The sequence below is a fragment of the Brachyhypopomus gauderio genome, chromosome 20 (genome assembly GCF_052324685.1).
Source record: "Brachyhypopomus gauderio isolate BG-103 chromosome 20, BGAUD_0.2, whole genome shotgun sequence".
In the NCBI taxonomy this organism is placed as follows: Eukaryota; Metazoa; Chordata; class Actinopteri; order Gymnotiformes; family Hypopomidae; genus Brachyhypopomus; species Brachyhypopomus gauderio.
In genome coordinates this window covers 14,482,473-14,497,381 of record NC_135230.1, presented here as the reverse complement: position 1 = coordinate 14,497,381, position 14,909 = coordinate 14,482,473, and the positions used below count along the sequence as shown (strand labels likewise).

Sequence of the window (14,909 nt, the reverse complement as noted above, 5' to 3'; positions counted from 1 at the left end):
TAAAAATAAGAGTTTTCTGACCTTTTGTAAAATCAACTGAAGGAAGAAAAGGTTTGGGAAAATCCACAAGCAAACCTGTGGATGATATTGTGCATGGGACTTATGGCATCTGTAAACCCATCTGTGCATCATCACTTCCTGAATGGTGTTCCAGAGAAATTCAGGTAGCAGGGCAGTCTGACAGTATCATTTATTAATTATGCTCTATGGTGGCATTTTTAGACTTAGATTCCTAATTACTGTGTTTGTTTAATTTAGGGGGAAAATAGCACCACATGAAACCCAATTAAGGATCTCTATCTTATTGTTTTAATTATGAGTTGCTCAGATTTATATATTTGTATGGTTTGCTTAAAGTTGATTAGAATACTCTTTCTAATTTCATGAATATTTAAATCATTTTATTTAAAAAAGTTAATATATAAATGTGGCATATAGATTATTTATTTGAAAGTGCCACTTTTGATTCGACAGTTAGAAGGACATGCAAAAATGTGCTATCTGTCATGTTTCTTTGTGTTCACAGCCAAACACGCCAGGTGGGATCTTCTGTGCTTCTGGACTGATCTTGCTGACTGCCAATACTTTAGGGCTCTGGTACAAGAAAAACTCTGGGCCAACAAATAGTTTCACACCCTCACTGTCACATGTGGCCGCATCCACTTTACCGACGGGGAGAGAGGTTTCGCTCTTAACAGCTCTTGGGGTAGCAGCCAGATCAATATCGATCATCTTCTGACCTGTGGGGGAAAAAATCAAGTCAGACCTAAAATATCCATGAAAGAATAGTTTTGTCAAATAATCGACAGTGGTGAACTGCAGTAGGTTCTGTCAGGGAAGAACTAGCATTACCTTTATCGTTATATTAGCATTCATTACTAGCAATGGTAGCACCATTTTGGTGAAATATTATTTCCACATAGGCAACAATGATCTGCAGCTGTCTGTTGATTTATTTATTGTCATAATTACTATTCATAAAATGCACATTACACAAACACTAACCTTCCCATCTAAACGTTGAACACAACACACAACATTTGTTAGTCATTATACAGTGCAATATTACTCTAATGAACACTGTCATACTGTACAGTCATACTGTAAATTAACACTTTATAAATATGATGTTCTTTAATAAAAAATGATGGTAGTTTTAACAGTAGAGCTCAGTGGGACGAACCTTGTATAATGTGAGCAACATGTTCGTCCGCACATACAAACGCTGCATCCACTGGCCCGTCCACACCCAACTCCTCTCTCACAGATTTAGGATAGCCCTCTATAAGAGTGTAATGTGCTGCCGACTTGTAGATATAGACTTGACTTTCCTGTCAAACATGAATGAATGGTTAGGTGTCCTTTAGAACTGATGAAAGACTAATGGGAAAGAGTATTTTGTTCAGATTGTTCTTCATGGTCAACTTTGGCTCATCAAACCAAAATGAAAAGCAGTGGGTTTTTTTTTTTTTGGTTCTTCACCTGGATAATGTACATCTTGTCGCCAAAGGAGAAGACCGCATCCACAGGTCCTGACACCTCCTTCCAGGATCTTGTAATGGGGAAGTGGTGACTGCCGTCGTGGGGTTTGTCCAGTCTAATGTACAGGCTGCCTATTTATGTGGAGAGCGAACAGAGCGTGAGAGTGAAAGACTTTACGCTGAAGTCTCATTTACGTCTAGAGGCTGTTGTGAAGGAAATCCTAGTCACCTGTAAAGGCATATGACTTCCCCGTTATGTCTGTGGTTATGGCGTCAAGTTTACAGCGTGGCTTTCTGTGTGCTTCCCCGTGCCCTAAAATACAGTTTAATACACAAACGAGAATACAAACTCATGAAAGTTGGACTTGATGTTCATGAGGCACCATGAAGTTTGGGCATGACACAAAGTATGGTCTAGCATCCTCACCGAAGTTTGGACATGACATGAAGTATCGTCTAGCATCCTTGGGATAAACCCCTGACACCTCTCCGGACACGGGATGGAATCTGGTGAAGTTGGTGCCATGGAAACAGTAGTAGTGCTCAACCCAGCGGAGCACAGACGTGCAGTTGGGCAGGTGAGTCCACACCTTTTGCTTCACTGTCTTGGTCTTGATGTCAAAGCTGTAAACATCTCTTCCTGTGGAAGAGATACAGAATCACACCACACTGCATGTGCGTAGAGTGCGTCCTGTGCACCTATCCCTGTATAGGTCCACCATTGGTTTTGGTTTTTTTTTTCCCCACTTTATTTACACTTTACAATGGAGACCAAAGATGGAGCACAGAAAGAATAAAAGATCATGTACAAGACATTGAAGAGTCTCTTTACGAACCTTTGAAGAACAGGATAGAGTCTGTGGTGCACTCTCCTTTGGGGCACTCCACGGCTGCATCGATGAAACTGGGGATTCCTGGGAAAATCTGCCGGATATCCACTGGGAAGCCTTTCTCCAGGGCGTGCTGGTAGTAACTAAACACCTTCTCTTTCTGCAGCACATCAATACTGTTCTATCAAACCTATAATGACTTCAGTGAAAGTATGTGCGCAAAAGAGAGTTCCAATATAACAACATGGTTCTTCAGATTTTAGAGAATCTGTTTTGACTGACCTGTCCTTGTTCATGAAGTTCCATAAAGTTTAAATGTTTAAAGTGTTGCATAAATGTTTAACCATTTAATTTAAACATTCTTCATGTATTTTTTTTACTGCAAATCCTTAAATTGAAATGAAAATTATTTCTTATTATGCAGTACCATGCACTGGTTTGCACACATTTGTTACCATACATCACAGCTTTGTGGTATATTGTATATGGCCTATGACAGACCTTTTGCATGGGACAATGGATATGAAAGTATGCAGTCTGGTCATGGTGAACTGTACTGTAACATACCAAAAAGAAGAACATGTGGTCATGGCCTTTCGGGTCATATTCATCTTTATTGTGCATGCGGAAGGCTGCGTCCACGTGACCCAGATGATGATATTCATCTAGTTCCTGGAATGTACCATTTGCAAGCTCAGGGGGCCCCGAGAAACCCTTCCATAAATGGTCACCTGTGGATATTAAACTCACCTATTTAGTTACATTCAAAGTGTCTGTAAAGTGATGGAACTATTTTCAAAATGATTAGATCTCTGCTATTAAAATTCACCCTGTCTATTTGCAAAAACAAACATGCATAGCAAATTTTCTGTCATAACCATTCATCTGGAGTCCATAAATACGGCTCTAATGCACTTCTTAATGCACGCCCGCTCCTATCAGTGGGATTCAGGTTTAAGTCACAGAAGTTTCATATGCCACATACAGTGAAACTAATCACACTCAGTGGCACGAGATGGATCCATATGCAGGTAAAGCAGTTTAACATAGGAGCAAAGAGTAACCCCAAAGAAATTAAGTAGAGTAAAAACCAGGTAGGCAGATTAAAACGAGCTACCACAGGACAGTAACAGAGTCAACATATACCAAATATAAGGCAAGAGAAAGGCTTGGCACGCTAACTACTACAGGTGGCAATACTTCACACTGAACGTTCGATTTAGGTTTAAGTAAGTCAGCTGATTAAATAATTAGGAGCAGGTGGAGTGGTAGCCATGGCAACATCAGTCCTCCAAGGAGGAGGCCCTCTGGTTGTGAGTGAGGAACTGCTGACACATGGCAACTGACTACAAGACATGACAAACGTGCGTTTTCACTGGGACGGAACAGCAACCTTGTTCCTGTGTTTCGTATTGCTGTTACCAGCTCCTCAAGAGTCTGAATAGTGGCATGATTAGATATGAATACTTCCCTTATATTATGGTGGTAAGTGAACAAAATGTTGCAGTCATGTAGAATAGTGAATTTTTAATTAAGTAAGCAAATAAATATGGTGTTAAATTAGGAACCTTTGAAAAAGAATATGTTTCCTTTCTCATCGGGCGCAATGGCGTCAAACTCGATGCCTCCACAGCGATCAAGTGTGACATCATAATGGGATTCTTCAGGATGCTCCTCCGCTTGATCTAAACAGTAGCATTTGATCTAAAACAACTCATTGAAAATCAGTTAATTATATTTAAAATGTAGCTTTCCTTATGTTGTGATTAACAGCTTACCGTCTATAATTTCTGATAATAAATGGCTATCCCCACCACCACCACCAATTAAATAAATAAACAGAAATGGGTGGACATATAAATAAATATATACCTGTCATTACAACATCACTGTGGCTGTAATATAAAGAGATCCATCACATTAAGGTGGTTAATAATAAGAATGTTAGAATGCAATGCAATGGCATCTTACAAATGACAGATAGTTTTAATCAAAAAGCCGACAAAGGAAACATGACTTATCCTGGAAAAAAACACAGCTTAGCTGGACAGCAGACTTTGATCTCACACTGTCTGCATTATTGATCTGCACTGTGTCGCCTAACAAAGCGAAAACTGAGAGACAGAAAATCAAGCTTAGGGAACCAAACAGAAAGAACAGGGTCTAGTTTAAAGAAAGGGTCTGAAGTCAAAACTTTTAACATTTAAGTCTTGCACTAATGGCACAAGATCCAGGCTAAAGCTATGGTGATGAATCTTATTGTAGTGCTTCAGCAAGGCTCCTCTGTGTGGTGCGGGTGTTTGGCAGGTGGATCACTCACGCTGGTGCAGCACGACACCGGCTCAGCACAAAGATCCCCCACAGGAACCCCACGAACAGCTTCATGATCAGCAGGTCCACTCGATCCAGATCCAGCAGTAAAGGTAATCAGAGAGGGGGAGGACTTTTATGCCCGTTGGCAGTAGGAGGCGGTGTGGGTGGTGAACATGTCACAGTTTACCATCAGAGCGGGATAGAGCAAGGGGGAAAAGTCCTATTTTACAACATTTTGGGGATTAGGCAATCAGATCTCGGGCCACTAGCAATTTATGGTGATGTTAAACTTGAAATTTAATAAATGTAATGATATAAAAGATGACTGCAACTGAAATAAGTCAAATCTGATGCCTGCTGAAATAAAGAACCCACACAGATTTGAATTGACTAGTTAATATTTATAGAATTGAAATTCAAACTTTTAATAATAATAATAATAATAATAATAATAATAATAATCTTTATTTGTATAGCACATTTCATACATACATGCAACTCAAAGTGTTTTACAGAATACAGTAAATAAAATGAAATATTAAAAGAAAGCAAACATAAAAAACATTAAAAGAAAGCAAAGATAAAAAGGAAACAAATATAATAAAATAAGGTAATAAAATGTATACCTTATTTCTATAAATAATAGAAAATGTAACGAGACTGAGGGGCACTGTGTGTCCAGTTGTTCTCTTTACACAAACAAAGATGACTAAGTACGCCAAGGCCCAAGGCCCAATGTTCACATGTAATTCTTTAAGGGTCATACATAATCCACATCACAGTTCAAACCAGGCAAACAAAACTGAGAGGAGGATCCAAAAAAGTTTTCGGATGTGTGGCTAAAAGCTCAGACAGAAAGCCTTCCAATATCACAAGATGAACTAGTCCCATCCAGTATGATGCACTGGATGTTGGGGTAAATAGAGCTGGGGCAAAGTTGTGCTCCCATTGTCTTTATTGGGGTTGAAAAGTTGCAGGAACATCGATTTGTGCCTGCAGAGATTCAGGTTTCACATCCTGAGTTTTCTCTCTGTCATCGAACATTGTCCAAGTTGCAATGGTGGGTGAAGATCAGAAAAGGGGCTCAGCCAAATATTGCCACTACACAAGGTCATTTTTATAGCCTGTTTCAGAGGAGTCCATCTCAACCACAGGGGTCAGGTTATCGCAGGATGGAGCTGAGATGAAGTGCTCCTTCAGGTCCTGGTGTGTTAATTGGTTGTTTACTGCATAATAATTTTTATTTATTTTTTTGTCTGTTTTGTTCTTGTCTGTTCTTTTTTGTATTTCTCTGTACAGCGTCCTTGGGTACTTTGAAAGGAGCTAAATAAGTGGAAATTAATAATAATAATAATAATAATAATAATAATAATAATAATAATAATAATAATATTCTTTCTTTCATTTTCCATATCTCTTGTGTGCTTGTGACATTTCTTGATGGTAAACTTTCAGTTAGTTGTACAATTTTCTGATTGGGTAGCTACAAGCAGCATTTTCTCTTCCTTTTACCACCCAGTTTTGCATTTAGTGAAATAGAGAAGTGATCGCTGTGTTTCCTATAATCGTTTGCTTTACCCTTTGTTGTTTATTCAGTTATTTTCTTTCAACGGTTCAGTAAGGTAAGTGTTATTAATATATAACTGTAAGAAATATCAGTGGTTTCTAAATCTAGCAGAAAGGAGCCATGGGAAAGTGTATTTTGCCACTCTTATTTATATCAACTATTCATTTAGGAAGTAGTTTCCTTTCTGTGTGTGTCCTCATTATACATGTGAAACATGCAGAGACACTTTTACGGCTCTGAAGATATGCATATAAGCTACATTTTGATAAGTAGGTGAAAATACTTAGCACTATATATGCACTAGATAAAGTGCACCTATTAAGTCTGTAAGTAGTAAACAATATTAATAATAATAATAATAATATTTTAGCACTAATAATATTTTAATAATACTAATATTTTTAAAGGTTTTTGTTTGCCTAATAATAACTTTTTATTTATAAATATTATAAAACTATAGTATATCTATTTACCTCTTATGAACTGCTTGGCTGTTTGAATAAAGGTGAGTCATTTGTATAATTGCACATGAAAAGCTCATGGGGGTATTCCAGAAAGTGGGGTTAACAAACTCTAAACTTAACCCTGAACTCTGAGTTGTCTTACCCCAATCTGACATACTCAGAGTTTTTGGTTCCAAAACGGCTGATCGAAGTTAAAGTAATCAGGGTCGCTCAACTCTGAGTAGGTTGACCCAGACAGAAGCGCGTTCACGCGTAACTATAAAAGGCATTCTTAATGGAACGCAGATAAATAGGATTTATCATGGACTTAAATGCGAAAATCAGCCGAGCATCGTATTTCACACCACTGTAGCTTAGGAGTATTAATGACTGCGTATACAGAATATTTAGATATTATTAAACGTAAATGTAATACTGCGGTAGCTGCTAGAGAAAGGCAGTCAGCATGTCAAAGAATTGCCAACAGAGTTAATGTGTGAGTGAAAATGATATTTTTATATTTAGCAGAAGGGTGCAATTATATTATTATTTTCTCCACCTTTATAATACTGTATTGAGTTTTTAAATATTTTTTAATTGAACACTTACTGATTCCAGGTCTAATCTGAGTGGTGTGAAACACACATGGCATCAGATAAAAATGAAGTATAAGAATATAGTACAAAGTGGTATGGCTGTATATAACTATATCTTATTCTTAAAATATATTCTAAAATATATTTATTTACAAGAAAAATGAAATAATGAAACATAACAGTGAATTTGACTGTAATGTATATTAAAAGGTTACAGGGTGGATGGTGGGGTGGGGTGGGTGGTGGTGCATGATTTAATGTGGATAGCAGTGATTGCAGATGGAGTCTCTGACAACTCCACCATCTCTGTTGTCACCCACATGCATGTAAGGTTCCTCGTCTGTGGGCATGTCAGAGATGGTAGGCTGTTGCTCTTCCTGGATGGTTGCAATGTTGTGTAATACCACATATGCCATTATTATGTGGCATGCCCTATCAGGGGTTACTCTGAGCCCCTTCAGGCACTGGAACCTGGCCTCGAGGATTCCTAGGGTCATTTAAATTCTTGCCCTGGTTTTGCTGTGGGCCTGATTGTAGCGGGACTGTGGTCCAGGTGCAGGATCTGAATAGGGAGTCATAAGGTAGGCCTATAGGACAGGCAGGGATACCCTCTGTCTCCATGAAGGAGGCCGTCATAGTGTCCTATTCACATCTAGGGTTTGCAATGATTTAACTATTACACTGCACTACCTCAGGCCCACTCTATTCAGATTTGTTGTACAGTGTGGAATCATACACGGATCCTGGCCATCTGGCTTCAACATTTGTGATGAGGTGGGAAGCATCACATATGATCTTGATGGGGAGAACGGTCAGTTCAATTCAATTCAACTTTATTATCATTATGCTGAAAAAAGAAAGAAAAAAAAAAACGAAGAGCAATGTATAACAATCTGGAAAGAGAATTTAGGGCTGATCCGCGATGTGTAATATTTGAAATGTGACGCTTAATAATTTTATTGATGTAAGTATTGGATTGTGCTGAAAAACGATAACGTTCATTAAAAAATAATCCGAAAATGATAGTAGGCCTATGTCTATTCGGGGTTTTATAAGGCGTTCCCGACGAAGAACTCAGCGAATAAACTGAGTTTCAATATCCACATGATCTTCGAGGAAAGGACACGTCATGATGACGTGTTTGTAACTCTGGGTCAGGTCCAAGTTAACCTGCCAGCGAGCAGGTTAGCTTCAGAGCATAAGTTGCTATAGTAACTGACTCCGGTTCTCTCTAAACTCGGTTTCTGGAACGGAAAACCTTGAGTTTCCGTGAACTCTGAGTTAACTTACCCAGGTTTTCTCGCTTAACCCGCTTCTTGGAACACCCCCCATGTCATGTTTTAGTGATGACAAATGGTGCATCTATAAAATATGACTGATGCATAAATGGAGAGCTTATTAAATTTCCCTCCTAACTCCTGACAAATCTCAACATTTCCACTGTTTTTCAGATAAACTGAAACGAGAAAAGAAAAATTCAACTTGGATAATTCCTCAATACCCCAATACGAGATAACTTTGTCTTTAGATAATAGTCTGATATTTCATAATTCCTCTCTTATAAACCATATTAAGAGCATGTCATTCATAAGAGGAATGTTTTCTCTAAAGATTTACATCTTCTTGCTTTTGTTGGTAACCATTTCCAAACATACTCATGGATTTTTTGTTAAAGACTGCAAGGTTCTAGGCTCTTTAAAATGCTCATCGAACTTGAAGGTGCTTTGCATTAAGAAAGGACTCACTACTGTTCCCATAAACATACCCTGCAGAACAAGAATACTGGACATTTCCAAAAATTACATCTCAAAAGTGAAAAAAGAGGATCTGGTTCACTTGTCCTTTCTCGCCAATCTGAATATGTCACATAATCAGATTAAAGATATAGAGGAAGGTGCATTCAAGAGACTGGTGGCTTTGCAGTTTCTGAATCTTGCCTATAACAAACTCACCACAATCTCTGTCAGACTCTTTGAGAATCTGTCCAACCTAACTTTTCTACGATTGGATGTAAACCTCTTTGCAAATATCAACCCTGCTGCTTTTCTTCCTCTGATCAATTTGAGAACATTAAATCTCTCTGGGAATTATCTACACAAGATGCAAGAAGTGCAAGCTCTTTTTGCATTACCAAACATAAAAGACATGTGGATCAGAGATAATGGGTTTTCTTCTTTTCAGGCAGCAGAAATATCCAATGTGTCTTTAAGGCTAAAAATTCTGGATCTGTCCCAGAATCCTTTGAGAATCTTTAACATGACATCAAATATTTTTCCGGATCTTGAAACACTAAATCTGGCCTTCATCAATGGAAGCATGAAATGGGATGTGAAGGACAAACACTACTTCAGAAATGTCAGAAAACTCAATTTAAACGGGATACAAATGACACAAGAGGAGTTTAAGACCTTGCTGCAATCTTTTAACTCTTCACTAGGTAATTTGAAGCTTGACCAAATAGGAGAAAAGAAAGTTAAGCCACTGCTGAAGGCCGCCTGCGAGGTGAACTCACCAAGATATCTTCAGCTGCAGTTTAACAAAATCACTTCTGTGTCAGAAGAAGAACTAAAATTCTGCACCAGTGTAGAAGCTCTGGACTTCTCTGATAACCAGCTCCGAAACGTAGCTACACAGACATTTAGATCAATGAATAAACTCAGGACTCTGAATCTATCACACAACAAATTGATTAGTGTTCCTGTAGCCATTAGAAATCTTTCCACTTTGGAAATTTTAGACCTCAGTTACAATTTAATAAGTCATTTAACATGCTCAGATTTTTTACATCTTGATAAATTATTAACACTTCATATTTACAGAAATGATCTGAAGCTTATAGACAATTGTGTATTTCTAGAGCTTAAGAGTCTAAAGTCCCTCATTATTAGTTCAAACAAACTGCTAAGAATAAAAGGCTATTTCAGGAGTGGTCTTTCCAATTTACAGTATTTACAGTTGGCAAGTAACAAACTCAGTACTATCCATAAAGGAGATTTTGAATTTTTGCCCAATTTAACACGACTAGATTTAGACGACAATCAAATACAAACTATACAAATTGGTGCTTTCAAAAATTTAACTAATTTAAAAATCCTCAACCTGCAATCAAATAAGATCACCCAGAAAGTAGTTTGTGCTGCTGTTTTCTCAGGACTTAAAAGTTTGAAAGTTCTTGAGTTAAACAACAATTACATATTTTATGCAAGCCAAAAGAGTCTTAGTGAACCCCCTTTTGCACAACTAACATCCCTGGAGTTCCTGAGTATTTACAATCAAGGTCATGATGGGATGGTGAATATCCCCTTTAATTTTTTGGAAGGACTGGCTAATTTACAGACTTTCAAGGCAAGAAATCTCAATATTAACTCTGTGCATCCTCTTACATTTACTAAAACCCCTAATCTCACAGATCTGGACCTCAGCAAAAATGAACTGGATTCACTCTCTTCAGATATATTTCTGCCTATTCCAAACCTTACAAGGCTTTATATGGCTAAAACTGGCATACAATCAATTGACTTTCTTATGCAAGCAAACCTCACTAGAATTCAGACGTTAAAGCTTCAGAACAATGCGTTATCACTAATTAATGAAACTGTGATTGCATCCCTCTCGAAGTTATTTTATCTCAGTCTGGAGGGAAATTATTTCTCTTGTGATTGCACCACTGCTTGGTTCATTAAGTGGACAGTAAGCAACAATGACACACAGGTTTTAAATGCAGACCAGTTCAAATGTAATTACCCACCCAAATTCAGAGGACATAAACTTATCGCGCTTGACATCAACTCATGCATTATAGATGTGGGATTTTACTGTTTTATTTCCACTACAGCTTTAGTCTTTCTGACTTTGCTCAGTTCTTTACTCTACCATTTCTTCAAAAGGCAGGTTGTCTATGCCTACTATATTTTGCGGGCATTTCTCTATGACAGCAAATATCAGAGAAAGCAAAACACTTATGACTTCCAGTATGATGCTTTTATTTCCTACAACACCCAGGATGAACTGTGGGTAATGAGAGAGCTGTTACCCCAGCTGGAGGGAGAGCAGGGCTGGAGGTTGTGTCTGCACCACAGGGACTTCCAGCCAGGAAAACCCATCATAGATAATATTGTGGATGGCATCTACAGCAGTCGTAAGACCATCTGTGTGATTAGCCACCACTACCTGGAGAGTGAGTGGTGCTCCAGTGAGATCCAGGTGGCAAGTTTCCGCCTCTTTGATGAGAAGAAGGATGTTCTCATCCTGGTGTTCCTGGAGGATATTCCAACACATCAGCTGTCCCCATACTACAGGATGAGGAGTCTAATTAAAAAACGAACATACCTCAGCTGGCCCAAACCAGGAAAGGACACTCGGGTCTTTTGGAAGAAACTGAGAGTCGCTCTAGAAACCAGAAGGACTTTTGAAGAGGGTTTTATACTTTGAGCCTAAGGCTTGCTGCTTTTCTCCAGAGTAATGTTAACCTGTCAGGCATAAAATTCTGACACACATGGCACACTGATAAATGCAACGGCCAAAAATGGTCATGCAATACTATTAAAGAAGGGACTAAAAGTTTTGTTCTCTGGCTATATTGTGTTAGTTTTTTGTCTTACTTTTTTGTTGTTTTAATAGACTAAGGATTTATTATTTAAATGTAAATAATGTAAATGTGCCATATTTGTCAATTGTGATTTTCACCCCAATTGAAACACACACTAGTGATTACTCTGGTGCACACATGCCCAGAGCGGTGGGCAGCCCTAGCCCGGTGCCCGGGGAGCAGTTGGGGTGTTACGTGCCTGGACATTTGGTTTTTGTGCTAGCGGTTTGTCTTACAGGCAATACACTAGAGGGCAGTGTAAGATGAAGGACATGTGACGCTTCCCTGTGACGGGATTGGCTACCTCCGAGATTGGATGCCCCTTTTAAAGAGTTCCTGCTATTGTTATGGTGGCTTGTTATTTGTGGTGTGTCATTTTCATGTGTGGGGGCTTGTTATTTGTGGTGTGTCATTTTCATGTGTGGTGGCTTGTTATTTGTGGTGTGTCATTTTCTAGTCCACCACACGGTCCTCTCTTTGTGTGTGGTGCACATGCGACGAGCTGTTACAGTCCTAACCAGTTGGGTCAGGGTTTGTATGGGTCTTCATTTACTTATTTCGTTGTTATTTCGTTTGTATTTATGTTGGGGTGGGTGCCTATTTGTTTAAATCATCATTTTCTCCTGTTTTTGTGAGAGGATAGGGAGTTAGGGAAGATTGAACTGTGTTTATTTTGTTTCTTTCTTTTTAGGACAGTTAGTAGGATGATTAGATTGATTTGTTGGCACAAGCCCATCCAAATGTTATATTCCTAAATTGCTTATATGGGGATTTGAGTAAATATAAAATATAACAATGTTGGACTAACACAAAACTACTGGCATGATGTCTTGGTTCACTTATGTTAGGACCTTTTATGTTAGACGTTCGAGCCATATAAAACTAAGGACCATAACAGGGGTTAGGTGTATTGCTCAAGGGCACCTCAGTCATGGCCTCAGACCTGGGAATCAAACCCACAACCCTCCAGTCACAAGACCAGTTCCCTAACATCAGACCATGACCATTATTTAATTTTTAAATAGACTATTATTATTAATTATTAATAATAATAATAATAATACTAAGTTTTTTTTCAGCTCTGAGTTCTGCCAAATCTGTAAGTTTCTAGAATTAAAGTTACTGTACGTGATGTTCATTGTTCTTGCAGCTCTGCCAGCTCAATAAATATGTTAATAAAATTCCATCATATCCCGTGGAAAATGAATGTTTTACTCCATGGTGATGGTAGGGGGGGGGGGGGGGGGGGGGGGTACGCTCCTGTAAAGGATGCACCCTCATCAGCGTTGATGATGCAACAGAGAAACCAAAAGCCTGGGGGGAAGCTGTGGTGAGAAAAAGTGTGTGTGTGTGTGTGTGTGTGTGTGTGTGTGTGTGTGTGTGTGTGTGTGTGTGTGTGTGTGTGTGTGTGTGTGTGTGTCAAAGGGTAGGCTACATGTACTCATGCAGGTAAATGGAGGGAAACTAGAGATGCCTCAGTCCGGTAACAGGGGGAGACAAAAAACAAAACAAAACCACATGGCATGGAAACAGAAATATTGGCATGGGAACAGAACGAAGACAATATTAACAGAATGAAGCTAAGCATTTCGGAAACCACAGGGGGGAATTTTACAAACCAGGCAATTCTTTATGAAATCAACCACATACAGCCAGAATTTGCCTTGATTATGATTTCATCATTACAATTGTAAATTCAGTGAGGATCCCTTCTTCTATCCCCCTTGAAGGAAAATCACTTCTGATCTCTAATCCCTCACGCAATTTAGCTGTGGAATGAACGTAAAACATTGAACAAGTTAACCAAAAGGAAACTGGTATTTTTGATGGTGGCTGCTGCCATTTAACATTTATAATCTGCTCTTCCCCACCACACTAGTAGTGTTTAATGATTGTAATCTACTCTTCCCCACCACACTAGTAGTGTTTAATTATTGTAATCTACTCTTCCCCACCACATTAGTAGTGTTTAATGATTGTAATCTGCTCTTCCCCACCACATTAGTAGTGTTTAATTATTGTAATCTGCTCTTCCCCACCACACTAGTAGTGTTTAATGATTGTAATCTACTCTTCCCCACCACACTAGTAGTGTTTAATGATTGTAATCTACTCTTCCCCACCACACTAGTAGTGTTTAATGATTGCAATCTGCTCTTCCCCACCACACTAGTAGTGTTTAATGATTGTAATCTGCTCTTCCCCACCACATTAGTAGTGTTTAATTATTGTAATCTGCTCTTCCCCACCACACTAGTAGTGTTTATTGATTGCAATCTGCTCTTCCCCACCACACTAGTAGTGTTTAGTGATTGTAATCTGCTCTTCCCCACCACATTAGTAGTGTTTAATGATTGTAATCTACTCTTCCCCACCACACTAGTAGTGTTTAATGATTGTAATCTGCTCTTCCCCACCACATTAGTAGTGTTTAATTATTGTAATCTGCTCTTCCCCACCACACTAGTAGTGTTTAATGATTGTAATCTACTCTTCCCCACCACACTAGTAGTGTTTAATGATTGTAATCTACTCTTCCCCACCACACTAGTAGTGTTTATTGATTGCAATCTGCTCTTCCCCACCACACTAGTAGTGTTTAATGATTGTAATCTGCTCTTCCCCACCACATTAGTAGTGTTTAATGATTGTAATCTGCTCTTCCCCACCACACTAGTAGTGTTTAATGATTGCAATCTGCTCTTCCCCACCACACTAGTAGTGTTTAATTATTGTAATCTACTCTTCCCCACCACATTAGTAGTGTTTAATGATTGTAATCTACTCTTCCCCACCACACTAGTAGTGTTTAATGATTGTAATCTGCTCTTCCCCACCACATTAGTAGTGTTTAATTATTGTAATCTGCTCTTCCCCACCACACTAGTAGTGTTTAATGATTGTAATCTACTCTTCCCCACCACACTAGTAGTGTTTAATGATTGTAATCTACTCTTCCCCACCACACTAGTAGTGTTTATTGATTGCAATCTGCTCTTCCCCACCACACTAGTAGTGTTTAATGATTGTAATCTGCTCTTCCCCACCACATTAGTAGTGTTTAATGATTGTAATCTGCTCTTTCCCACCA

General features: G+C 38.7%; 2 protein-coding genes across 2 annotated transcripts; one reads left to right on the top strand and one right to left on the bottom strand.

Moving 5' to 3' along the window:
• hpxb (hemopexin b) lies at nt 1–4,715 on the bottom strand. The gene is made up of 10 exons (XM_076982620.1): nt 4,632–4,715; nt 4,184–4,206; nt 3,880–3,996; nt 2,879–3,042; nt 2,318–2,471; nt 1,909–2,121; nt 1,711–1,794; nt 1,483–1,613; nt 1,184–1,331; nt 1–740 (listed from the first exon to the last, which is right to left on the bottom strand). The coding sequence occupies exons 1-10, from the start codon at nt 4,694–4,696 to the stop codon at nt 505–507; spliced, it is 1,335 nt and encodes a 444-aa protein (XP_076838735.1). The 5' UTR covers nt 4,697–4,715; the 3' UTR covers nt 1–504.
• A 1,453-nt stretch (nt 4,716–6,168) lies between these two features.
• On the top strand, nt 6,169–12,988 carry LOC143484664 (uncharacterized). Its single transcript, XM_076983516.1, has 2 exons — nt 6,169–6,246; nt 8,682–12,988. Exon 2 carries the CDS (start codon nt 8,809–8,811, stop codon nt 11,659–11,661), a length of 2,853 nt encoding a protein of 950 aa, XP_076839631.1. The 5' UTR covers nt 6,169–6,246; nt 8,682–8,808; the 3' UTR covers nt 11,662–12,988.
• The last annotated feature ends 1,921 nt before the right edge of the window (nt 12,989–14,909 follow it).